The sequence below is a fragment of the Oryx dammah genome, unplaced genomic scaffold (assembly GCF_014754425.2).
Source record: "Oryx dammah isolate SB20612 unplaced genomic scaffold, SCBI_Odam_1.1 HiC_scaffold_29, whole genome shotgun sequence".
In the NCBI taxonomy this organism is placed as follows: domain Eukaryota; kingdom Metazoa; phylum Chordata; class Mammalia; order Artiodactyla; family Bovidae; genus Oryx; species Oryx dammah.
The window spans coordinates 60,616,788-60,640,830 of record NW_024070213.1 but is presented as its reverse complement, the minus strand read 5'-3'; the positions used below and the strand labels follow the sequence as shown (position 1 = coordinate 60,640,830).

General features: G+C 46.9%; 1 protein-coding gene across 4 annotated transcripts; it reads left to right on the top strand.

The window, feature by feature from the left end:
* The first annotated feature begins 84 nt into the window (after positions 1-84).
* On the top strand, positions 85-23,690 carry TIMELESS (timeless circadian regulator). Of its 4 annotated transcripts, none has more exons than XM_040232964.1 (29): positions 85-170; positions 9,813-9,949; positions 10,097-10,250; positions 10,595-10,709; positions 10,804-10,866; positions 11,169-11,270; positions 11,446-11,601; positions 11,847-11,980; positions 12,186-12,273; positions 12,563-12,739; positions 13,103-13,320; positions 13,568-13,671; positions 13,813-13,982; positions 15,723-15,857; positions 15,962-16,113; positions 17,039-17,136; positions 17,228-17,348; positions 17,457-17,658; positions 17,920-18,065; positions 18,679-18,764; positions 18,859-18,976; positions 19,066-19,148; positions 20,303-20,445; positions 20,657-20,834; positions 20,916-20,984; positions 21,105-21,223; positions 22,414-22,675; positions 22,806-22,898; positions 23,048-23,690. In XM_040232964.1, the coding sequence occupies exons 2-29, from the start codon at positions 9,865-9,867 to the stop codon at positions 23,119-23,121; spliced, it is 3,645 nt and encodes a 1,214-aa protein (XP_040088898.1). In that variant the 5' UTR covers positions 85-170; positions 9,813-9,864; the 3' UTR covers positions 23,122-23,690. The 4 variants fall into 4 exon arrangements, with proteins under 4 accessions (XP_040088898.1, XP_040088894.1, XP_040088895.1 ...); XM_040232961.1 differs by adding an exon at positions 9,041-9,237 and having other exon boundaries at positions 98-170; positions 13,568-13,982; XM_040232960.1 differs by having other exon boundaries at positions 13,568-13,982.
* The last annotated feature ends 353 nt before the right edge of the window (positions 23,691-24,043 follow it).

Genomic DNA, 24,043 nt, shown 5'->3' with positions numbered 1-24,043 from the left:
CACCAACTCCCCCGGCCGCTAAGGGTCACATGGACCAGCCTGGCTCGCCCCGCCCCCGCTCCCCACGTAGGCAGGATCTGGTCCGACCCACGGTGGTGGCGGGAAAAGCAGCGGAACTGTGCTTAAGAGCTGCTGGCTCTGCGGGGATCTTGAGGAGCGGCGGGGAGCGGGTGAGTGAGTGTGTCGGCAAGAAGGCTTTAAGTGGATTGCGTCCCTTCGTAGCCACGGGGCCTCTCCTGGGACGCGCGGAGTCCCCTTTCCCGCCACCTGGTTTAAAGGCAGGGGGCGGGGCGCGCGCCTTAGTTGCGCACGCGCAATTCCCAGTCGGGTCTCGGTGTCCGGGCGTTTCCAACTCGCCTGGGACTCCCCCTTGTTCTCCCGAGGTCACTCCGCACGGCTTGGTCCGCTTGGAACCTTTACTGTAAGACAGAAGCTTCCCAGGAATTTCCGCTTCTGAACTTCCCATCCAATTCAGCCCCGAAAAAAACAGGTGTGCAACTTGGTGATCAGCAGGAGCCGGGATCCAGTGGTCACTTGACTTAAATCTTGAGTTTTTATAAAATGGAAAGAGTGCCTGATGAACTATGGAATGAGGTAAAAAAAAAAAAAAAGGAAGAAGAAGAAAAAAATATATAAAATGGATTTCTCATTCCCTTCTGACCTTTCCCTTGGTAGAAGACTTATGGAGGTTACAGTCTCTGCTTGAGTTTGTTAGCTGGACCTGCTGCTGCTACTGCTAAGTCACTTCAGTCGTGTCCGACTCTGTGAGACCCCATAGACGGCAGCCCACCAGGCTCCCCCGTCCCTGGGAATTCTCTAGGCAGGAACACTGGAGTGGGTTGCCATTTCCTTCTCCATCAGCCGTTAATTAAGCTCCTTCCCTTGAGTCTCAATTCTTGGCCCTTCGTGCTGCCACTCATAATTACCTTTATAAAAAGTCAATCTGGTCATTTCAAATTACATTTAAAACTCCTCTTTGGCTGCCCACGGTCAAGTTTAAATCCTTAGGTGGGTGTCCAGGCCTTTGGCAGTCTGACTCTGGCTCAGCTTGTTTTCTAAAGGTTCTTGTCATTTTTCTCCGTCTCATGCAGTTGAATCCCAGCCCTGGGGAAAGCGTGTCTGTGTTGTGTCTTTCATGCTTTGATGCTTGTGCTCCAGCCGTTCCCTGAACTTGAAGTTCTTACACTTCTCTGCCAAGTGAGCTTCTCTTTCAGACGCGAACTCGACTGTCTTTTTGAAAACCTCTCTTTCCAGCCCTCCTAGGCCAAAGTAGTCACTTTTTTCCTTTGTGTCCCTGAAGTATTTTACCTCCTTCTATATATGATGGGCTTTCCTGGTTACTCAGTGGTGAAGAATCCATCTGCCAGTGCAGAAGATGCGGGTTCCATCCCTAGGTCAGGAAGATCCCCTGGAGAAGGAAATGGCAACCCACTCCAGTATTTTTGCCTGGGAAATCCAATGGACACAGGAGCCTAGTGGGCTACAGTCCATAGCGTCCAAAAGAATCAGACACAACTTTGTGACTAAATACTTTCTGTGGCACTTATAAAATTGAGTAAAAGGTTTCTCAGCTCCGACTGTGCACTGTGTTCAGTACCAGATGGACAGAGATGAATAGAACAGAGTTCCTCCCCTTAAGGAACTGGAAGGAACAGATGTGAGCCCTCTGCAGTTACAAGGTGCCGGAGAATTCTGCCCTGGCTTCCTTACTCTGCTCACTTGGAATTGTCTTGAGTAAACTCTCTACTTTCACAGCTTGACAGACCACCTAACAACCTGATTCCTCCAAATCTCCAGCCCCAGCCTCTCCTCCCTCAACTTCAAAACTTGTCTACTTAAGCTTAGAAAGCATGTATTTACACTTATGTTGTGATGGTCACAAAGATTTCTAGTCTCAAAGAGGTTATATTTTAGTGCAGGTAACAGGAGCTTGAATTAGAGTCACCCAAAGAGTGTTTTCAGAACACTCTTGTCCAAGCCCCACTCCCTGTAGATTCTGACTGACTCACTAGACTCTGAAATTCAAAGGTGAATATGAAACAGTTCCTGCCTTCAGGGAATCTAAGCTAATTCAGGGAGATAGATGTTTTAAACAATCTGTTTATTATGTACAACATAAACTACAAATGCCATGATGAAAGTGTTTATGGCACAAAGTAAACACAAAGGAGAGATACTTTCTGTATGGAGAAACCAGGAGGAAGTGCCAGTTGGGCAGAGTTCTAAAAGGTGAGTGGATAGACTCTAGGTGGATGAGAGAAGGGTGTTCCTGACAGAGGAGTGTCTTGGGAGAGAAGGGTAACTAGCAGACAGTTCATAAAGGACTTTGTATTGTAGGCATTAGCGCATGCTGAAGGTAAACAATTCAAACAGTTCTGAAGAGAAAGATAACTATTTCTCCTGACCTAGGTCCCCCAGTTCTCCCCAGAGACAATCACTATGAATTTCTTATGTAGTCATTGAAAGGTTTTAAGCAGTGTGGTTAAATGGCCAGACCTGGTAACTGTACTATGGATAGATTTAAGAGAATGAGACTGGACACAAGAAAGAGGCTAGGTAGCAGTTGAGTAATCTAAGCAGGAGATACTCAGGACCTGAAGTGAGGCAGTAGCAATCGGGATAGACAAGGGCCAGGTAGAAGAGCATAAGGAAGTAAAATTAGCTTGAGTGAGTGACTCAAGGTATTTAGAGTGACTTCTAGGTTTCTTATGTGAATAACTGAGTAGATTGTGTCAGTTCCTGAGAAATCCAACAGAGAAGTAAAGACAACCAAGGGAAAAGATGTTCCATGTTGGGCATATTAAGTGTGAGGATTTGAGAAGATGGAGATCACTATTCATTTGTGGGACTGGCACCAGCGGGTTCAAAGTGGCAGGAGATAACGGATTTGCTGACTAATGGCTCAGCAATGGTAGTTGGAAGATGTGGGAGTGGATGAGTTTGCCCAAGGAGCTGTGTAGAGTGAGACAGGAAGAGGACTAAAGGTGTAGCCTAAGGAGTCCCCCGTGGCCTAGTAGTTAAGATTCCAAGCTTTCACTACCATGTCCAGCGTTTAAGCCCTGACTGAGATCCCGCAAGCCTTGCAGCCATATATACATAAAGATGCAGGCCTAAGGAGCATCATCACTTGAGGAGAGGAGGAATAGCCTTCTCCAAACAGTATGGGTTTGAGGAAAGTTTTGGTCTTTTGGTTTTTGCATTATTGGATTTTCCTTCCTCCTAAGATGAAAGAGTTTTGAGCAACTTATACGGGAATGGAGCCAGTGTAAAGAGAATGTTGGAAACAAATGAGGAAGAACCAACTGAGGGATAAGAAGTGATTGATCAGGGACTTCCCAGGTGGTCCAGTGGTTAAGACTTTGAGCTTCCAATGCAGGGGGTGCAGGTTCAATCCCTGGTCGAGAAACTTAAGAGCCCACATGGCATGGCCAAAAAGTAAAAAAGAAGTGATTGAGCTGTTACAAATGGAGAGCTTAGATTCCAAGCAAAAAAGTCACTGTGGGCATTTGAAGTATGTTTGTTTTTCAGCCTGGGTGGAGAGCATTGAGAGAGTTCATTTCTGATTTCTGTTGTTCTGAGAGGAAAGGACCAGAGACACCAGTTGAGAGGTGTGAGACGCAGTGGAGTAAAAGGACTTAAGGGTAGTGGGTGAAAGTTAGAAACAGCTGTTCCTCCAGAAGGAGAAGAGGGAGAGGACCAGGAATACTAAGGATGCTGGGCCAGGCTGAAAGTGAAAGTGAAGTCGCTCAGTCGTGTCCGAGTCTTCGAGACCTGTGGACTGTAGCCCACCAGGCTCCTCCATCCATGGGATTCTCCTGGCAAGAATACTGGAGTGGGTTGCCATTTCCTTCTCCAGGGACAAGCTGAAGGCCTGTTCAGATTGAAGACCACATTTGTTGTGTATCATTGTGCGGGGTTATTTGATTTCCTCCAGCAAATCCTAATCTAGATTTGAATCCAAGAGCCTGGAAAGTAAATGGTTGCATTGATCTGAGGCTGGGATCTTTTGTAGAGTGAATGCAATAAAAGGAAAAAATATTGAGACCTTACAAGAGTGATGTGTAGTGATACAATAGTAGGATATGTACTCCTGCTTGCTCTCCCCCAGTCTTATCACTTTATTTTTCAGCTTAGAAATCTTCAATTAGTCCCAGGCTTCTATTCTAAATCCTTAAATTGATTGTCAATAAGTTTTCCCATAAAGCCAGTTCCAACCCTCCTTTTCATTGCTCTCCTGTTAAGCTCCTTTATTCATAGTTGTTCCCTCTCTGCTTTTGCTCTGGAAGATTCTCTGCTTAAATTCCACTCCTCCCAGCTGCCTAAATTCTAAGGCCGCCTTCAAAGGCCCAATTCTAATCACACTTCTCTGACAAAACCTCCTTGACTACTTCAGCCTGAAAAGAGCCCTAGTTTTTCAGAATTTTTTTTCAGTATCACTTATTTAGAGCTTGTACTAACTAGCCTTTTATAGTGTTTCTTCTATATTAGATGAGTTTTATTTGTGAGACTAAATTCCTTAAATATCTTCAACACTGAAGCCACTGCACCTGCACAGCCCTAACTTTTGTAAGCACTTAATGACTGCCTATAGAGTCCAGTAGATGGAGAGGAAATTAATATTTTGAGAAGTCTTTGTACTCAGCACTCAGTAAATATCAGTTTGATGATATCAGTGCTCCTCCGACTTTCTTGGTCAAGGACCAGAGGTTTTCCCCTCCCAAGCTATTGCAGACCAATGCTTTCTCCCCCTCCCACCACCAACTTTATCGTGATATAATTGACATATAAAGAACTATTTTAAAATAGTAGGACTAGGAACTTCTGTGGCAGTCCAGTGGTTAAGACTACGTGCTTCCAATGCAGGGGACATGGGTTCGATCCCTGGTCAGGTAACTAAAATGCCACATGCTGCATGGCGCTGCACCCCACCCCCTACACACAAAAATGTAAATTTAAAATTAATTAATTAAAAAAATAAAACAGTAAAACTTGAATAGTATTGTTAGAAAAATTAAATTACTAGAGAAGTAACATAAAAAAGATATACAGAATAGAGACATTTTTCCTGTTAGCCCTGGGATCACGGCAGGTCGGACACGGTTGAATGGCCAGCACTTTCATGGTTTCACTGTGAGAGCCAACATGCACCAGCTCTGTCAGATTGCTGTCAGATGTCCTAAATGTGTATGCTTTGCTTTCGTACTAATCTTGATGCAGACAGCCAACAGTTTGGACCACCAATGGTCCACTGCTGCACAGATGACTTTGAGTTCCATGACCTCATTTGAACCATCCCCTACTTGTTTTTCTTAGTGTACCAATAAGAAAACTGAGGTTTAGGTTAAGCCAAGTGTCATTCTGTTCATAGTCGTGATACTCAAAGCTGCTTCTTGGAGCAGGGTGGGTTTGGGGTCAAAGTTTTTGTTTGGTTTTGTTTTCAAGAAGTATGCTAATTTTCTGTTTTGAATTACAAGCATTTTAATTATTTTATCCTTTTTTTCCTTTGGGTCTTGCATTTTGAGGTCTGCAAGTATTAATTTCAGATGATCATTGCCTCATCTCAACTGCTTAGTACTCAACTGAGTGGGAAACTTGACTAACATTCCTTTTAAATGTCCAGGTCTGCTTTGTCTAAGGTGTTTGATAAAGTTCTCATCTGTCTATGATGAAATGTGAAAATACAGCATAATGAATTTTTTCATAAAATCAAATATATTAAATTTAAAGGACTTTTTTTCCTGGGATTTTTGTCCTTGTTAGGTTTTCATGGGGTTTTTTTGGTGTTTAAATACTGAAAACAGAATGTGTGGTAATTGTGTGAGTGTTTTTTATAATAGCTGTTTTGAGATACAATTCACATACCATAAAATTCACCCTTTTAAAATGTACAATTCACAGAGGTGTGCAACAGTTACTGCTGTCTAAGTTTAGAACATTTTCATCACTCAAAAAAGAAGCTATAAACATGACTACTGGTAGTCAGCCCCATTCCCCCATCTCCCCCAGTTCCTGGCAACCACTGATCTATAATGCTTTATATCTCTATGGATTTACCTAATCTGAGTATTCCATATAGATGGAATCATACAGTATGTGACCTTTTGTGTGTGACTTCTTCACAGAACATGATGTTTTCAGATTTCATCCATATTATGGTATGCATCAGTACTCCATTCCTTTTTATCGTCAAATAGTATTCCGTTGTATAGATATACCACTTTTTGTTTATTCATTCATCTGTTGATGGACGCTGGGGTTTTTAGCATTTTGGCTGTTACAAATAATGCTGCTGTGAACAGTTGTGTGCGGTTTTTGGGTGGACATACATTTCATTTCTCTCAGATGTATACCTATGAATCGGAGAAGGCAATGGCACCCCACTCCAATACTCTTGCCTGGAAAATCCCACGGACGGAGGAGCCTGGTAGGCTGTAGTCCATGGGGTCGCTAGGAGTCAGACGTGACTCAGTGACTTCACTTTCACTTTTCACTTTCATGCATTGGAGAAGGAATGGCAACCCACTCCAGTATTTTTGCCTGGAGAATCCCAGGGACAGGAGAGCTGGGTGGCCTGCTATCTATGGGGTCGCACAGAGTCGGACACTACTGAAGCAACTTAGCAGCAGCAGCAGCATACCTATGAATGAAATTCCTGGGTCCTATGTTAACTCTGTGTTTAACATTTTGAGGAATTGCTAAACCAATTTCCACAGCAACTGCACCATTTTATAGTCCTCTACCAGCAAAAATGAGGTTTGTGTGCCTGTATTTTTTTTTATAATGTCCTTAAGTTACAAAATTTAAAGACTGAAACCTTAGGTTAGTCTCCCTAAATTAAAAAAAAAAAACAAACCAAAGACTCATCCATGAAATCCAAAAGTTGGGGAACTACTGCATTATACCAGTCTGTATTTAAAAACAAAGCAAACAAAAGAAAACCACCAAAAAACCCCTATCCAGAAGGTCATCAAAGAGATGACCTAAAAAGAAATGAGAACTAACTGCTGACTGTTGAATAAAGTTGTAGAACTGCCTTTGCATGTTGATTTTTCTCCAGCGTAAAAGGCTTGTGTTATTTTGTTGTTTCTTAAAGCAGTTTGCAATTACAGGGTCATTTGGCAAACATTTCCTAAATACTGTGCCTGTGCCTGTTTACCTCAGCCCCTGGAGTTTCTGAATATTTGGATCGGCCTAAGCAGACGTTCTAAGATGGTTTGGATTTTTTGTGTTTGTGCCTTATGTGGTGGCGTGCAGGATCTTAGTTCCCTAACCAGGGATCAAACTCAGACCCCCTGCTTTGATCAGAGTCCTAACCATGGACAACCAGAGGGGTCCCTCTAAGGTGGTTTTGAAGTGCAACCTGGCTCAAATGACTGCAGTCATTCTGGGTATATGTTAATTGGGTATAATACCAATTGAGGGTATGATGTTAATGCTTTTACTTGCATACTTGTATGTTTTGTTATTTCTAAGATATCTTTTTCAAGCAAAAAAATTTCCTGTCTTCTATTGATTCTTGGCAATCTTTTCAAGAAAAAAAAGAGAATTTCCTTTCTTCTTTTCTGTTGGTTCTTTAGCAAGCCAGAATGCTGGTTTTACTGTTTTGCTTTTATTGTGGGTCAAAGAGGGGGCACTGGGAGAATTATTTTCAAAGTAGAAAACACGAAGGAGAATAAATTGCTCTGATTGAAACAAAGATAAATTAAAGGCTTGTACGAGGACTTCCCTGGTGGTCCATTGGTTAAGAATCTGGGACTCGGTCCTGGTCTGGAAACTAAGATCCCACCTGCCCAGAACATCTAAGCCTGTGCACCTCAACAAAAGATCCTGCATGCTGCAACTAAGACCTGCTGCAGCCAAATAAATAAAAAATTTTTTAAAAATTTAATAGAGAAGAAAAGAGATATTCTAGATAATTATAACATAAAGAAGTGTTCAGTGCTGGAGGAGGCAGTCCATTTAAAATGATATGTGCCGTCAGAGCCTGCCCTGCTGTAGACTCCTGTCCTCGTGAGGAGTTGGGTGGCATTGAGCTGGATTGTGAACATCAGATAGGCTTAGAACTTTTGGAGTTAAGGGAGATAGACTTTCCAGAAGGTGGGAGCAAGGTTTGGAGAGTGCAAGGCGGGGCTCTATGTATAAGAATGTGTATGTTTATGTTCCTGAGCTGGAGGGTTAGAGAGCCAGAGAGGCAGCTAAGGCATGGATCTAGGAAGTGGTGGGTTGGGCAGGTGTGTGTGATATAGATCACATAAGACAGATTATCAGATTCTAAGTGGTCTAGAAGAGAAAGAGGAGGCCACACAGACTACGTGATAAGTAGCTTCTATTTAATCAAATGAAAAGAGAGTGAACTGTGAATTTTCTGTCCCTGGCTGATTTTTTAATGGTATGTTTCCACCAGTGGGGGCTTCCCTGGTGGCTCAGACAGTAAAGAAACTGCCTGCAATGCAGGAGACCTGAGTTCAGTCCTTGGGTTGGGAAGATCCCCTGGAGAAGGGAATGACTACCCACTCCAATATTCTTGCCTGGAGAATTCCATGGACAGAGGAGTCTGGCAGGCTCCATGGGGTTGCAAAAGAAATGGCCACGACTGAGTGACTAACACACCAGGGAAGGGAAAGCAGCAGCCTAGAGAAATAACCCAGTTACATAAACGCAGGGATACAGCACCAGGCATCGATCCTTGGTCCTTCGGACATGCCCATTTCCTGTGGGGGAACAGGGTTGGAGTTGGGCTAGAGGTACATATGGAACCTCTGTGGGACATATGGGAAAGGTCTTTTTAGAGGAAGCTGAGAGTATGGCTGAATGTGATAAGGGGACAAGATTGATGGATAGTCCTGTGTCTGTGTATGTGTGTGTTACTAGTGTCAGGTTCTGAAACATCCAGGACCTGTACCTACTTGATTATCTGATGCAGATGTAAGGACTTTTATAAAGGGGGGCATGCTTCTGGAAAGGAAGATGGTCCTTCTGCGGAGAGGGACAAGAAGTTTAACTAGTTCCTATTTACTTCTTTTCTTATCCACCCTGTTAGGTCCTGGCTTCTACTGAGATCATCAAAACTTATGAGTAGCTTTGGGGAGGAGAGTGAAGGAACTTCCTCTGCACAGCCCTAAGGCCTTAGAAGCCTCCGGGCTCCTGGGATATATCAGATCCTCAGTGGGATCACCAGACAGTCACAGCTGGATTTTCTCAGTTCCTGTACAGAAGAGCCATAACTGTGTGTGGAAGGTGGAAGGGGACAGGGGCTGGCAATTTTAAGGGAGAGGAAAGCTCGTTCCCCTCATAGAGCTGCAGAGCTTTCTCAGGGTGAGTCTTGGTGATGCTGCCCTTCACTAACCAGCCTTTCTTTGTACTACGTCATCCAGACTCTGAAACATACAAGCTTCAGACCCAATTTAGAGGATGCGTGCATGCTAAGTCACTTCAGTCGTGTCCAACTGTTTGCAAGCCCATGGACTGTAGCCCACCAGGCTCTTTTTACCCATGGAATTCTCCAAGCAAGAATACTGGAGCCCTGTCTCTCTCATGTCTCCTGCACTGCTAGGCAGGTTCTTTACCACTAGCACCATCTGGGAAGACCCAGTTTAGAGGATGTGACGGCTTAATTCTTAGGTTTGGAGCCTCCTTGGTTGAAGCCTTAACTTAAAGCTTTCCCTGAGACTGGGAACAACACTGTTGGTGCCAATGGAAGTGAAGCATTTGAGGATTTTGTTCAGATTAACCAAAGCATCCAGGGCCTGCACGCTCCCCTCTCCCTTTTATGGGGAGGAGCCCACATTTGTTATCTTTCCTTGTCTCTGTAGGCCTCGTCATTTCTGTGTCCCTTGGCTCGTCCACTGATGTGTGGACTTGAGCATGATGAATTGTGAACTTCTTGCCACATGTAGTGCCCTTGGGTACTTGGAGGGAGACACTTACCACAAGGAGCCAGATTGCTTGGGTGAGTCCCTTTTTGAGGAAACAGATTAAAAAAGGAAAAAACTTGCTTGAACCAAGGTCTTTTGAATTTCTCAAGCCATGGGTATGAAGGGCACATGGACCTGGCTGGAGCTTCTTCCCTGATTCCATGTTTATTCTGTCCCTGAAGAGAGTGTGAAGGACTTGATCCGCTACTTGAGGCACGAGGATGAGACGCGGGACGTGCGGCAGCAGCTGGGATCGGCTCAGATCCTGCAGAGCGACCTCCTGCCCATCCTCACCCAGCATCGCCAGGACAAGCCTCTCTTTGATGCTGTTATCAGGTTGATTTCCCCAGCTTTTTTTTTTTTTTAATTGAAATATGGTTGATTTATAATACTGTGTTAATTTCTGCTGTACAGCAACGTGACTTAGTTATACACACATGTGAATATATATGCATGTATATATATCTTTTTTTTTTTTTTTTACTTTACAATTCTGTATTGTTTTTTATATTTTCTTTCATTATGGCTTATCACAGGATGTTGAATCTAGTTCCCTGTGCTGTGCAGCAGGATCTCATTGTTGATTCCTCAGCTTTTTAAGGTTTATCCTGTGCCAGCCTTTGGTGTTGGTGCCTGGTGAGGAAACTTAACAGCTTCTCCCTCCTTCATGATTTCCCTAGGCTGATGGTGAACTTGACACAACCAGCCTTGCTCTGTTTCGGCAGCGTACCCAAGGAGCCCAGCTTCCGGCACCACTTTCTGCAGGTGCTGGCATACTTGCAGGCTTACAAAGAGGTGAGGTTTTCCCCCAGAGTCCCTGGGGCAGAATTGGGGGCGGTGGGGAAGGAAAAAGTGGAGGCTACTTAAGGTCGACTCCCCTATTTCATAGGCCTTTGCCAGTGAGAAGGCATTTGGGGTCCTCAGTGAAACTTTGTATGAGCTGCTGCAACTGGTGAGTCTCTGCTTCCCAAGATGCCAGGCGGTGGGGTTGGGGGTGGGGGCAAGGGGTTCAGTTAGCGCCCTGCTCCTCCTCCACACAGAGCCCCAGGCAGGGCATTGTCATGGAGATACGGCCCCAATCGCTGGGGTACAGGTCCAATCCACTGCACTGAGCCTGCGGCCTCAGGACTGCTTGAACACTTCCTTTCCTTTCTTTTTAATCCTGACCCTTCTGTGTGCCTCTGTCCCTCCGTCAGGGTAGGTCCCTCCCGCCTTCCCCAGGGAATCTCTTCCTCTGTCTCTCCTTCTGACCAGGGCTGGGAGGAACGGCAGGAGGAAGACAACTTGCTGATTGAGCGGATCCTGCTGCTGGTCAGAAACGTCCTCCATGTGCCCGCCGACCTTGAGCAGGAGAAGGTGATCTGGGGTTGTCTGAGTTCTCATGCTTGGTTAGGGTGAGCAGCCCCCTTTTCCACTGTTCTGTCCTCTGACAGACCTTGGTGGGGAGCACCTTGGTCAAGGAATGAGTTGAAGAACCTCAGGGCAGGGCAGGAGAGCTGACTGAGCGCCCCCTTTCCACCTCGTTGCTCAGCGGATTGACGATGAGGCCAGTGTCCACGACCGGCTTCTCTGGGCACTCCACCTCAGTGGCCTGGATGACCTGCTCCTCTTCCTGGCCAGCTCACCTGCGGAGCAGCAGTGGAGCCTCCATGTGCTGGAGATCATCTCCCTTATGTTTCGTGACCAGGTGAGACCCTGACGTGTGGCTGCCATCCCTTCCCTCGTGTCCTTTTCTGCTGTGCGGCCAGGATTGCTCTGGAGTCATGACTGAAATGTCTGGGGGAGGCAGGTGACTTGTGGAGTAGCCGTGTCTTAGGTACAGGGTCCCACCAACAGTCCTATTTTCTTTCAGTCTTTCTGTCCCCCTAGGAGGTAAACTTAGAATAGGGAATGACTACCCTTCTGACTCGTCCCTCTTTGTTCTAAATCCAGAACCCTGAGCAACTGGCAGGAGTAGGGCAGGGACACTTGGCTCAGGAATGGAGGACGGATGTGGCGGAGCTGGAGGTGCTGCGCCAGCGAGAGATGGCGGAAAAGAAGACTCGAGCCCTGCAGCGAGGCAACAGGTGAGTGGCAGAGAGCCGCTCTGCCCGTGTTCCCGCTCCTGCACCGCGGAATGTCAGGGCTTGGGCCAGACACTGGGTCACAGTGGTGGCCAGAGAGCACTCTGTGGTTACAGCAGGCTCTGATGTGCTGCTGAGAGAGTGAGGACGGAGCTTCCCCAAAATTGAGGAGTCACCCTGGAGGTTTGTGTTTTTTTTCCCTCTGCAGGCATTCTCGGTTTGGGGGTTCCTACATCATCCAGGGCTTGAAATCTATTGGGGAGAGGGACCTTGTCTTTCATAAAGGTCTCCACAATGTGAGTATGGTCCCGTCGGGGCGGTTGGGGAGACGTTGTAGAGTAGGGGGCCTACAAAGGGTAACATCTCTGGAGGTAAAGCTGTCTCTGTTCTTGGGCTTAGAAGGTTGGAGACGTAGGAGGCATAGAGTTTTGGCAGTGTCTTTACCAGCATCTTCACTTAGTACTAGCGGGAGAGACCCTTCTACAAGTTTCTCCTGAGAAAACTGAAGTACCGAGGATGTGGAAAGAGCTGCCAGGGAGGGAGGTGTTCAGAAGTAATTCTGATCCCCTCAACCTCTACCCCTAGCTCCAAAACTACACTTCTGATTTGGGAAAGCAGCCCCGAAGGGTGCCTAAACGTCGCCAGGCTGCCCGGGAGCTGTCTGTCCAGCGCCGTTCTGCCCTCAACGTGAGACTCTTCCTCCGGGACTTCTGCTCGGAGTTCCTGGAAAACTGTTACAACCGGCTCATGGGCTCGGTGAAGGTGAGAGCCTAGGAAGGATGGAGCAGAGAGGTGACTCAGGCCGCTGTGGGGGGAAGGGCAGGCTGGTGAGGAGCCCACGGGAAGCTAGCTGAAGAGCATGGACTAGTAGATGGGAAGGGTATAGGGTGCTCCTGAGACATGGTGATGAAGTCAAGAGGGAGTGGGTTATTGATGGGACAAAAAAGACTATAGAGTAGTTGTCCCAGAGGAAAGGGAAGGAAATACGGAGAGGATAAGAGAAGGATGGAAATTTGGGTCCTAATATATTGTCACAGTGATGTCCAGGGTCCACCCGGTCACAGTAGAACAGGAGGAAGTGGGAAGCCCTGTGGTCACAGGGTGATCCGTGTTTCCTGGACACAGGACCACCTGCTCCGGGAGAAGGCTCAACAGCACGATGAGACCTACTACATGTGGGCCCTGGCTTTCTTCATGGCCTTCAACCGCGCTGCCTCCTTCCGGCCAGGCCTGGTTTCTGAGACCCTCAGTGTCCGCACCTTCCACTTCATTGAGCAGAACCTCACCAACTACTATGAGATGATGCTGACCGACCGCAAGGAAGCCGCCTCCTGGGCACGCCGGTGAGCGGGCGGAGAACTGGGGTCAGAGTGGGCATCTTGGCCAGGTTGGAAATCGGAACGCCTGAATTCGGGATGGTGCTTTCTTCCCTATTTCAGGCTTCAGGTGGTCAGGCTGGGGAGAAGGATGGGCTGGGTCATTCAGTTTTTGATGGAACCATTTTGGGAGGTGGAGGTGCAAAGGGGTGATACTGTTTCCATGAACCAAGGTCCTAAGCTGTCCTCCTTTTCACCTCTTTTCTTCTGGCAGGATGCACCTGGCTCTGAAGGCGTATCAGGAGCTGCTGGCCACAGTGAATGAGATGGATGTGTGCCCAGACGAGGCTGTGAGGGAGAGCAGCCGCATCATCAAGAGTGAGGCCTGGCCTGGTCGCTGGTCCTGCCTTCCCTGCCTCTCAACCCAAACCTCACCCTTCCCATCCCAGCTCCACCTGTCTCTCCCATCCCCAGGCTTTCCAGACCAGTCCATCCATCCCCTTTTCTTCCTGTTTGCAGACAACATTTTCTACGTGATGGAGTACCGGGAGCTCTTCCTGGCTCTCTTTCGGAAGTTTGATGAGAGATGCCAGCCCCGCTCTTTCCTTCGTGACCTGGTGGAAACCACCCACCTCTTCCTCAAGATGTTGGAGCGGTTCTGTCGGAGCCGTGGGAACCTGATGGTGCAGGTATGGGGCGGCCCAGGGGTGTAGAAAGAGCCAGAAGAAAAAGAGGAAGGGGAAAGCTGATCTGTTAGAAATACTCTCAACTAAGGCCAAGAGTTTTGTTGGTGTTGCCATTGTGAGTTGGCCTTGTGAATTTCCTCTCATTAGGTTAATTCCTGATCTACCATAAATATCTTCATTCAGGAACCATTTATTAAATACCTGCTGTGTGCTAAAAGCACATAGACTCTGGGGGTCCATAATTTTAGGATTTATTAATTATGCTGTGTTATTTCCTGGTTATTCTTCAGAAGCACTGTCATGAGATAGAAGGGGCCTTACCTTACATTAAAAGTCAGAGATCTGGGGACTTGCCCAGCAGTCCAGTGATTGAGACTCTGCACTCCCACTACAGGGGGCCAGGGTTTGATCCCTGGTGTGGGAATTAAGATCCTGCATGCCACCTAGAGAAGCCAAAAATAGAAAAAGTCAGAGATCTGGGGTTTCATCCTGTATTAGTTACTGTTAGAATAACTCAAGCTGCTTGTGTGAGTCTCCAGGTCTTTAAAGTTGATTATAATATCTACCCATATGAGCCTGAAATGAAATAATAAATGAAAAACCTGGGACAAGAAGAAAAGCTCAAGGAGTTTCTATCCTGGAGACACAAGGACTCTGCTTTGTAAAAATTTTCCTATACTTCTATTTGCTACAGCTTAAAACTTGGTCAGAAGTGAACTTGAAAGGGGCTGTGGTACCAATGTACTCAGTCACTCAGTTGTATCCATTGCAACTCTTTGTAACCCCATGGACTGCAGCCCACCAGGCTCCTCTGTTCATGAGATTTCCCAGGCAAGAATACTGGAGAGGGTTGCCATTTCCTACTCCAAGGATCGAACCCAAGTCTCTTGCATCTCCTGCATTGGCAGATGGATTCTTCACCACCGCGCCACCTAAGACACCTGTAGTACCAATGAGACTTTTCTAAAAGGTCTTTTTACACTCAGAACTCTGTTGTATTCTCAGTACTGTATTGAGCGTTTAGCGTTTACTATGTCTCAGATGTTGTGCTAAGATTTTCCCATAATCCTTACAACAACACTAGGACACAGGCACAGAGTGGTTAAGCAACTTGTCCAAGGTCTTGCTGGTAAATGACTAGCATCCATACTTAAATCCTGACCAGCTGGAGTCCAGGCTCATGCTCCTGACCTTTGGTGCGTTTTAAGTTCCTTGAATATAGCATGAATCTCATTAAGGACCTCATAACCCATCTTACTTACCCACAGTAAAGACTGATTCACAGCCATGACTTGGTGAGATCCTGCTTTTCAGGAGGAAGAAAATTGTGGTGTACTTTTGCAGAATGCTTTCCTTTTTACAAAGCCTTTTCATAGAGAAGTTTTTATCCTTATAGCAAATCTGTTTATTCTCTAGACTTCTGCTTAAGGTGTCACTGCCCCAAGAAATGAGTCACATGCTGTTCCTGTGTTTGGCCATGGCATTTTATGCTCAGCCGCATTCTAGGTCTTATCCACGCTGTAGTGTTGTTTTCCTACTTACCTGTTTCCCCCAACTAGTGCCTCAAGGAGAAGGCAACGTGCTGGTCACTGCTGCTTACCCGTCGCCATCAAGTAGCACATAGTCGTCACTCCGTGAATGTCTAATTAATTCAGACTTCTGACTAATTAGTTCTCAGAGGACATTGATGGAAAAAGGCCTCTCTGGCTCTCCTGCTGTCCTCACACAGGTTTTTCTCCATAGAACAAACGAAAGAAAAGAAAGAAGAAAAAGAAGGCCCTAGATCAATCTGTTGCTTCTGGTAGTGCCCCCTACAGCCCAGAGGAACTGGAGGCCATGTGGCCCTCCCTGGCTGAGCAGCTGCAGTGCCATGCCCAGGTAAGTAGCTGCAGAAACCTCTTGAGTCTAGTGCCCTGGACAGGCTGTCTTGGCATCCCCTCACCCCCACCACTGTTTCCATAGCTTTAATCATCCCTGTCTAGGATTCTGAGCTCAGTTTGGACTCTGTGATTCCCTTTGATGCGGCCTCAGAGGTGCCAGTGGAAGAGCAGCGGGCAGAAGCCATGGTGCGGATCCAGGACTGCCTCCTGGCTGGCCAGGCCCCGCAGGCCCTGAGCCTCCTGAGGTCTGCCCGGTAAGAGCACTGCCTGCCCATCCTCCTGCATCCAGCCCCTGGACTTTCGGGGGCAGAGAGTGGCTTTCACTGGGGCACAGGGTTCTCAGACTTTCAAAGAGAGCAGTCCCCTCAGAAGTGCAAGAGCTCTGCATGGAGCACTCGAGTCCTGGGAAGTTTTGGTTGGTTTATTAGGGAGGTTTGTTGTTTGTTTTGTTTCACTTTTGAAAAATATTAGCACAGTTACTTGGGGGAAAAAATAGAGATAATTCTATGAGCCAAAGATAGCCATCATTAACATTTTGATGAGTTATCTTCCAGAGTATTTCCCCCCTCTGTGTTATATATAGACATATGCACCTTCTTTACAAAATCAAAATATTATGATACTGATTTATAGTATTTTTTTCAATTCTCAGTATATTGTGAGCATCATTTCACATCAGATATATTTCTGCAATTGTTAATGGCTTTAAAACCCCATTGTGTATATTTGTCCAACTAAATGTCATGCATTTAGATTACTTGCATTTTGTTCCTCTGATTTTCATTGCAGTGAGGCTTAGGAGGGAAAATTTCCCTAGAGTCTTTGTTTCATCTTTGAGATGACAGTTTGCATTCTCTTTCCAGTTGGAAAATAAGTCTAAATTCCTTGTACTACCTCAAATTATAATTCAGATTCCCTCTGCTGAAAGTGTTAGTCACTCGGTTATGTCTGACTCTTTGAAGCCCCATAGACTGTAGTCCATCAGACTCCTCTATCCATGGAATTCTCCAGGCAAGAATACCGGAGTGGGTACCCATTCCCTTCTCCAGGGAATCTTCCCAACCCAGGGATTGAACTGAAATCTCCCACATTGCAGGCAGATTCTTTACCATCTGAGCCACCAGGGAAGCCCAAATTCCCTCTGGCAAAAAGGCCTTTTTTTTTCTTTCTGTGTTCCAGGGAGGTGTGGCCGGAAAGAGATGTGTTTGGTGCTCAGGACATCTCCCCAGAGGAGGAGATCCAGCTACTAAAGCAAATCCTCTGGGCCCCGCTTCCCCGTGAGTCTCCATTTCCTTCTCATCACTCTCCTTCCCATGCTTCTCTAGCACCAACGTTGCAGATACCCGGTAATCCTCACTCTTTCTGCAGGCCAGCAGGGGCTGGAGGAACAAGGGGCAGAGGAAGAAGACGAAGAAGAGGAGGAGGAGGAAGAGTTAGAAGTGGTCCAGGTGTCGGAGAGAGAATTTAACTTTCTGGACTACCTGAAACGGTGTGCACCCAGAGGATGGAGTTGGTGTCAGGGTGGAGACCGGGGTGCCATGCGGACGAGCTGTATCTTTCTCACACCTGCATCCTCTCGCTCCTTGTCTCCGTGCAGCTTTGCAAACTCAACCGTCCTCCGAGCCTACCTGCTGCTGCTGCGGAGCTACAAGCAGAACAGCGCCCACACCAACCACTGTGTGGTCAAGATGCTGCACCGGCTGGCCCACGATCTCAAAATGGAAGCCCTGCTTTTCCAGCTTTCCCTCTTCTACCTCTTCAATCGTCTGCTCAGCGACCCTGCTGCCGGGGCCTACAGAGTGAGGAAGTACCAAAGAATGGGGGTCTGGAGGCCTAGGGAAGTCCTGGGGTTGAGAGGTAAAGTGCCCTGAGGGGTGTCAGGGCTGAGCCATGAGAGAATAGTGAAGACGTAGGCAGGCAGGTTGAAGGAGTTGCATGGGGAAGGATAGAAGAGGCCGAGCGAGGAGCACCAGCCGGGAGCAAGTCTAGAGATGATACCTAGAGGCCCGTGTTTATGTACGTGTGGCCACGGGCCTAACAGCAGCCTCCCTCTCCCACAGGAGCTCGTGACTTTTGCCAAGTATATTCTGGGCAAATTCTTTGCTTTGGCTGCTGTCAACCAGAAAGCCTTTGTGGAGCTGCTGTTCTGGAAGAACACCGCTGTGGTTCGAGAGATGACCGAGGGCTACGGCACCCTGGATGGCGGGTGAGCTTGAGGACAGCACGGTGGGCCTGGTGGGGGGTGGTGGTGGGGTGGCGCAGTACAATGTGCCAGAGCTGGAGGGCCTGGCGGGTCAGATGGCGTCACCTTTCTTTCCCTTTGATAGGCGAGAAAACAAGCCCCGAAGGTGAAGTGTGTTAGCTAATTTTGCCCAAGAGAGTAACTGGGATCGAGCCTAAGTGTCCTATCTACTCTAGTTTCCTTCTCCTTCACCAGCGTTCGGGGGGCGCTCAGAGTCGGGGGCCCACAGAGACTCTGTATGTGCCTTATACCAAGAAGTGCTGGGAAGCCATAAGGGAGCACAGAAATGCCTGTCCTCTTTCTCTGAGTAGCTCGGCTCCTCTCCTGTCACTCTTCTCTCTCCTCGTAATAGCCCTCAGCCCCTGCAGTGGCAGGTTCCAGGGGCCCAACCTGGAAACTCGTAGTTTGATTTTGGGATTCTTAAATAGGAGAGTACAAGGAAGGAGACACACCTTAGGCCTCTGCTGGCTGGCTGCTCTGAGGCACCTGGGTCGCCCTGTTCCTGTTAGAAGAGAAGGCCCTTGGTCTCCTCTTTCAGACCCAGCAGCCTCCCCAATCCCCTTCTTTCCCCACTCAGATCTTCTAGCCGCAGACTCCCTGGATGGAGCCCAGAGGAGGAGGCCCAGCTTCGGGAACTGTACCTTGCCCATAAGGATGTGGAAGGTATGAGGCCTTGAGGTCTGAAGAGCTTGGCGGGGAGGAAGGCAGCCAAAGCCCCGGGACCCCCCTTCCCAGCGTCACCCCGCCTCCACCTCAGGTCAGGATGTGGTGGACACCATCTTGGCACACCTGAAAACTGCTCCTCGGACACGCAGGCAGGTCATCCACCATCTGGTGCGGCTGGGTCTGGCTGACAGCGTCAAGGACTTCCAGAGGTAGTGGCACGTGCTCTGAAGGGAACTGATTTGGGGAATCCACCATGCAGCCCCTGAGCACCCCCTTCCGCTGACACCTCCCTAAATAGGAAAGGAACCCAGATTGTGCTGTGGACGGACGATCAGGAGCTGGAGCTGCAGCGGCTTTTTGAGGAGTTTCAGGACTCCGATGGTGAGTGAGGGGGAAGCTCAGGGAGCCTCTGAGAGGAGAGCCAAGCTGTCCGTTTCTTTTCCTGCTGCTTCCTCTTCCCAAGGAAGGCTTATTCTCTTCTTTCTGTCCACCTGCTCTATTTGTGTTGTCGTGGTTGTTTTTAAAGATATTTTTTCTTTTTTTAATTATGTTACAGGTATACAATTCACTATAGTATGATTCACTATCGTCATAATTTTTTTTATAGTCACTAATTCTTAAATTTTATGCTCCATTTATCATTGTTAAAAAATATTGGCTATACTCCCCGTGTTGTACAGTACATCCCTGTAGCTTGTTTTATAGCTAAGCTTGCAACTCTTAATCCCCCACCCCTGTATGGCCCTTCCCCCTTTCCCACTGGTAACCACTAATTTGTTCTCTATATCTGTGAGTCTGCTTCTTTTTTGTTATATTCATTCGTTTGGTTTTTTTTAGAATCTACATATAAGTGATATCATATAATATTTCTCTGTCTTTATTATTTCACTTAGCATAATGCCCTCCAAGTCATCCATATTGCCACAAATGGCAAAAATTCATTCTTTTTTATGGCTGAGTAGTATTCCTGTATATATGTATATTATTATTGTTGTTTAGTTACTAATTTGTACCTGACTTTCTGCAACCCTGTGGACTGTAGCCTGCCAGGCTCCTCTGTCCATGGGATTTCCCAGGTAAGAATACTGGAGTGGGTTGCCATTTCCTTCTCCAGGGGATCTTCCCCACCCAGGGATTGAACTCACATCTCCTGCGTGGCAGGCAGATTCTTGACTGTCTGAGCCACCTGGGAAGTCCTGGGTGTGTATCACATCTTCTTTATTCATCCGTCTGTTTATGGACACTTAGGTTGCTTTTATACCTTGGCAATTGTAAATAATTCTGCCAAGAACATTGGAGTACGTGTATCTTCAAATTAGTGTTTTTATTTTTTTCAGATATATAGTCAAGAGTGGAATTGCTGGGTTATATGATAATTCTATTTGTAGTTTCTTGAAAGACCTCCATACTGGTTTTTTTTTTGTGGTGTCTTTTTGAGTGAATTGAGTTATCCCCTTTCCAAAGACTGTTCTCTGTTTCCTTTACTAGTGCCTTTTCCTGTTGCTCTTGGCTATTCACACTTTCTCTCTCTATAGATGTCCTGGGTAATATCATGAAGAACATTACAGCCAAACGCTCACGGGCCCGAATAGTGGATAAACTGCTGTCTCTGGGGCTGGTGGCTGAGCGGCGGGAGCTGTACAAGAAACGCCGGAAGAAACTGGCACCCTCGAGCTTGGTAACAGTCTTGCCCTGGCCCTGCCAGCTGGGCATGCCTCCCTCCCACCCCTCTCCCCATGCAGTGCTCCTTAGAAGTAGCCCACCCAGAGTCTTCCTGCCTCAGGCTCTTCTGAATAGGTCCCCCTAGCTGGGTAGTCAGGAACCAGAGGACTCCACGCAGTTCCTTATCTTGTCTCCTTTGGTCCATTTCTCACCCCAATGAATTGTAGCCTAATGAAGAAGAATCCTTGCACGATTTTTGCCAGGAAGATCTAGAAGAAGAGGAAAACGTGCCAGAGAAAGAGAATGAAGAGGATGAAGAGAAAGAAGAAGGCTCAGAAGCAGAGCAAGCCCAGGATGGCTCCGTCCTTTCAACTGAATACCTTGGGCAAAGTCTGCACCAGGAAGGTGAGGGCTTGGTTGGGAGAGATGTCTCAGATGGCGGGGTTGGATGTATGGACCAGTTGCGAGTTTCCCACATTCCCTCAGGCTTTTCTGCTCCCCTCCTCTGGCTCCAGAACTGCCTCATCCGAGCAGCAGATGATCGGGAAGAGGCCAGTGAGTGAATAAGTGACGGATTCGGGAGGACTGGGGTCTGGAGGCTGCTGGGGACCTGCCATGGGCTGGAGGGCCAGTTCTTTCTTCCCATCTTCACCATGTGACCGGGTCCTGTCCTAGGCTGCTCTCAGGCAGTTCCGTTGGTGCCACTGACAGAAGAAAATGAAGAAGCGATGGAAAGTGAACAGTTTCAACAGCTGTTGCGAAAGCTAGGGGTTCGGCCTCCTGCCTCTGGACAGGTAAATACACCAGTTACGGCATCAGCCAAGCATGTTGTTGTCTCTTTAAGATGCATCTTCTCCTCACTCCCTGTCGTCTCTGACCGTGACTCCTGCAGCAGCTGTCCTGCTAATCTTCTCCTCGCCTGTCTTCTCTTCTCCTAAGTCCATCTTCCGCACTGCTTCCAAGTTACCTTTCTAAAAGATAGTTTTGATTATATCACTCCCCTGATCAGAGCACTTGGTGTTCCCCACGGTTTGCAGGACAAAGTCCACAGCCTCTGAGTGATGTATCTGGCCTTGACCAAGCTTTGCAGCCTCACAATCATGCCACCCAACACCTGCCTCACACTGTAGTCATCCTGAGCTCTTTCCATCCTCCAAACAGACTTTTTCATACCTGTAATCAGTCAATCATGCCAGTTCCCCCTATTGGAATGTTCCAACCACGTACACAGGAACCAGAGGACTCCACGCATCACCCATCTTCTTGATGAACAGTCCACCTGACCTTCAAAGAGTTTTAGTTCAGCTGGTACTTCCTCAGGAAAGCAGTCTCCTTCACTCCTTCAACCACACTCCCTACCAAAATTCACCAGATACTCAAGTCTCTAATATAAAGCGGCATCGTATTTGTGTATAATCTTTGCATATAGTCTCTATAGATTACTTGTCATAACTAATACAATATAAATGCTATGTACATGGTTGTCAGTGTGCAGCAAGTTCAAGTTTTGGTTTTGGACCTTTCTGGAATTTTTCATTTCTTTCCCCAATGTTTTTGATCTGTAGTTGGTTGAATCCATGGATATGAAACCCGCAGATGCAGAGGGCCAACTGTAATCATTTTGGTGGCTGTGATTTGTTCGTTCCTTTAGTATAGCCCCAGTCCTGTGGTATTACAGTACATTGTTATAGTACACTGGTTCTTTATCCTGTTTGATTGTGAGATCCTTGAAAGCATGGATCGTATCTGACTCACTTTTAGATCCCCAGAATCCATTCATTTATTAAGTAATTAACAACTATATTCTCTGGCCCTGTGCTAGACACTGGGCATAGACTGGATTAATAAGCAATGAGAGTTCACAACCTTTGTGGTGCTTCACCAGTGTAGGCTCATATGTATTCAGTGAGTGATATCAAAATCTGGTGAGCTAGAGGCTTCTCCTTTCCCATTGCTCCTGCTTTCAACTCCTTTGCCCCTGTAGGAAACCTTCTGGCGAATTCCAGCCAAACTGAGTCCCACCCAGCTCCGGAGGATGGCAGCTTCCTTGAGCCAAGCGGAAGAGGAGGAAAAGCTTCAGTTAGGATTAGAATCTAAGGTTCCTGGGGAGCCAGGCCTAGAGGAGGAGCACCAACAGGAAGAGGAGCATCAACAAGCGGAGGAGCACCAAAAGGAGCACCGAGCACATGCCCTGAGGACGCACCTGTTAGCCCGGAAAAAGAAAGCAGGCCTGGTGTCGCCAGAGGGTAATAACCAGGACCACTTATCTATTGTATACTTACTGCGTGCTGGCTATATCGATCAAGAGTGTCTACAAGACTTCTGAGACTACAAGAACCTAGTTCCCTAATTTCATGCCTCTTGTGGTTGTTTCAGAGGAAGGGACCAATGGTGGGAAAGAGCAGCTGATAATGGCACCCAAGAAGCGACAACTGCTGGACAGCGATGAGGAGCAGGAGGAAGATAAAGGTGGGAGCAGAAGTCGGGGAGTCTGGTCGGGACCTGCTTTTTCTTCTAACCTCTAGCACTCTTCTCTCCAGTCCAGAAGATAAATGCTACCATCCTCCTTCTCCATAACATACTTAGATCTCCTCTCCTCATCCCTGTCATTCCCATAGCACCAGAGTTGGGAGTTCCAGGAATCCGGAAGAAGAAACGGTTTCAGATTGAAGATGATGATGAGAGCGACTGAAGATGCAGATGCCCAGGGCAGAGATAAACCCCATTTTTAGGTGGTGGATTTGAATCCGAGTTTGGAGGGGCATACAGGACCTGGAAACTCCTCTTACTGGACAGCAGCTGTGGAGCCCCCGACTTCCCCATGGATTTAGAGTCCAGGAAGTCCAGGCAACAGTATTGGCCTCCTGTTACTTCTTCCTTCTCCCAGTTTTATCAGTGTGCCTCAGTAGCTCTCTGGAGACTTATTCCTCTTCTTTGGTTTTAATAGCACTCCCTGGCAAAGGAGAGGTGTGAATGAAATATAGAAGGCACCTTGGACCCCACTTAGTGGTCTGTTGTTTTGGCTTTCTGCTGGAGGTGGGTCCCAGCACTAGATGGGGAGTCTTGTGACATGATGAGTGTGGGTGTTGCAGCATTTTAAAAAGGCTCCCATTCTCATATTCTTTCCTGTGGTCACCTTCAAAATGCCAGATTGAGCCCAGTTCCTGCCACTGAAGTAAGGCTGAAATGCAGTATTCTTCAGATGATGAATACGTTTGGTTGGTGTTTGGTATTGAATTAAACATGTAAAATTTAAAGTTGCCAATGTTGGTCTGACTTACCAATCTAAATACCCCAACCCTCCACCTGCATCTTTGTGAAAGCACTTTTAACTGTTAGGTTTAAAAGAAACCATCAGCCTTCCCTTTTCTCTTGCTTTCCCTACAGAAGACACAAAAACATTCTTACCTCTTAGACAAAGATCCTTTGTCTAGGATAAATCTTTAGGGTTAAAAGAATATGCATCAGAACAGGCACATGAAAAAATGCTCAATGTCGTTAATCATCAGAGAAGTGCAAATTGAAACCACAATGAGATATCACCTGATACCTATCAGAGTGGCTGTCATCAAAAAGACCATGGATAATAAATGTTAGTGAGGATATAGAGAAAA